Raw genomic sequence first — 2334 nt, 5'->3', positions numbered from 1 at the left:
ATGACGTCATCGCTACCCTGGAGGAATGAATTAATTATTAATATTAATTATCAATATTAATTTTAATATATATATTGTGACGCCCATGAAAGGGCAATACCCATTCTGCGTGGTCGGCGTTGCTGGATAAGCCGAAGATGAGGAGAACGAAGTTGGTGGCGTCTCGTGCGCGGCAAGCGGACCCAGCTGTTTTTCGATCCTCCGTCCCGGTCTTAATAAACCACTGGGCGTAACATCTTGGTGGAAGGTGCCGGGTATTGAGGTTTCTCCGAAGACGGATCCCCAGATTCACATTCGCCGCAGTCGTCGCATTGTTGGTCTGCCGCCTTCTGTGCCAATGATGTCCCTGGACGGCGACGCTTCGAGGTCTGTGCCCAGCAGTTCGTGGCAGCATTACCGGGAGCCACGGTCATTCGCGGGTTCCTCTAGCGACGACGTCGATGAATGGCTCACACACTACCTACGGGTGAGTCGCTACAACAAGTGGAACTCCTCCGCCCGGCTTGCGAACGTCGTGTTTTCACTAACCGACACGGCCCTAACGTGGTTTGACAACCACGAGGATTCCCTCACGACTTGGGACCGCTTTGTAGAGGAGCTGAAGAAGTGCTTCGGTGATTCAGTCGCGAAGAAGAAGCGGGCTGAACAAACACTTGCGCAAAGGGCTCAGCTCCCAGGTGAAACGTGCACAAAGTATATTGAGGAAATCGTGAAGCTATGCAAGGTCGTCTCTCCTGCCATGACAGAGGAAGACAAAGTTGGCCATTTGCTCAAAGGATTCGCCGAAGACGTCTACAATTTTTTGATCGGAAAAGAAAGTCTCGAGTCCGTGTCTGACGTCATCAAGCACTGCCGGACGTTCGAGACGTTGAAAATGCGTCGCATCACACCGAAATTTGGACGTTTGGCCGGGGTGACGACGGTGGCAGCTGTAGACACACCATCGTCATGCGATCTGGCTTCCACAATCCGCCAGATCGTTCGCGAAGAGTTAACCAGGTCACTAGAACTCACCCGAAATTCATCAGAGCTACCTCCTGTGCATCTCACGCGTCCTACTCCGCCAACGGACGTTAACACAGCGGACTTTGAGGATCACCGGGTACCCCGAGGGCTGCGGCCGAACAACACACCGCGATTGCCCCCGGAGCACCGGTCCGGCTTTTACCGGCATGTGCCGGCCACATACGACGAGAACTTTAGGCCCAGTCCTTCGTATGGTGACTGCTTGCCGGCGCAGCCTGCTCCCGGTCCCTCTCTGGTGTGTTACCGCTGTGGTCAACACGGACACATCTCCCGATTTTGTCCCCGCCGACAACCGTCCCGTTACGGCTCCTCGACCTATTCTCGGCGTCCGGACTACCAACCCGGTCCTTCTCGATACCCGTCCTGCCCGCCTGATTCCGGCAGTTCATGGCCTGCACAAGTGCGGAATCATTCGCCGGCATCTGATAGAAGTGTGACGCCGCCTCCAGCTTTCCGAACACGTCGATCTCCATCACCCCGACGCCGCTCCTCCTCGCCTCCGCCGGAAAACTAGTCGGCGCGACCGATGGGGGTGAGGTCGCTGGAAGTCTGCCGCCGGAAGTGATACCCCTGCCTGTCGTTATGTTACAGAACAAAGTACATGTGCTAGTGGATGATGTACCTGTGATGGCTTTAGTGGATACCGGTGCTACTGTTTCGGTTATGAGTGCTGCGTTTAAGTGCCTCCTCGGAAGAAAAGTTTTGTTTCGATGGGACAAAAATGTCCAGTTTTGTGGCGTGAGTTGTGAACCGTTGCCAGCAGTTGGAGTGTGTAGTGTAAAGGTTTCTTTGGGTGGTGAAGTCTTCAGCACGGAAATGGTGGTGCTACCCCGGTCGACGCACGACGTTATTCTTGGCCTCGACTTTTTACAGATGTGTGGCGCTAACGTCGACTGTCACACAGGTGAGCTCAACGTCGGAAAATGTTCCACCACTGATCTTCTAGAAGGCTCGTGCAGTGGAGAGAGAGTGTTTTGTGTTCCCGAGATACTGTCGTGCCTCCTTCTTCGGCTGTGTGCGTACCGGTTTCCTGCTCCGATACCGCTCTCGACGTGTTTGATGCGGCTGTGGAACCGAACCACTTGAATTGCATGAAGAAGCACATCTTGGTTCCTCATGCCATGGTTTCCGTAATCAACGGAAGAACTGAACTGTGGACAGTGAACAGTTCGACGGAATCTGTAGTTCTGCCTGAAGGCCTGAAGCTTGCCTCATGCAGCCAATACATGCCGGTATCCGTTGCCTTGGTTACCGACGACGCCTTGGGCACAGCAGCACCAGAGTTTTACGACGAGTCGCAGTTGCTCC

At 54.1% G+C, this 2334-nt stretch overlaps 1 protein-coding gene across 1 annotated transcript; it reads left to right on the top strand.

The window, feature by feature from the left end:
• Positions 1-271: 271 nt before the first annotated feature.
• LOC149336946 (uncharacterized) lies at positions 272-1540 on the top strand. Its single transcript, XM_089554790.1, has one exon. It carries the CDS (start codon positions 338-340, stop codon positions 1538-1540), a length of 1203 nt encoding a protein of 400 aa, XP_089410916.1. The 5' UTR covers positions 272-337.
• The last annotated feature ends 794 nt before the right edge of the window (positions 1541-2334 follow it).

This window comes from Amblyomma mixtum, chromosome 7, assembly GCF_055824585.1.
Source record: "Amblyomma mixtum isolate Tamu chromosome 7, ASM5582458v1, whole genome shotgun sequence".
Classification (NCBI taxonomy): domain Eukaryota; kingdom Metazoa; phylum Arthropoda; class Arachnida; order Ixodida; family Ixodidae; genus Amblyomma; species Amblyomma mixtum.
Note: the sequence above shows the minus strand (reverse complement) of the source record. Positions and strands in the feature narration are given on the sequence as shown.

Excerpts from the sequence above, each read along its gene's own strand:
- LOC149336946 (XM_089554790.1), top strand. The coding sequence starts at position 338 with ATGATGTCCCTGGACGGCGACGCTTCGAGGTCTGTGCCCAGCAGTTCG.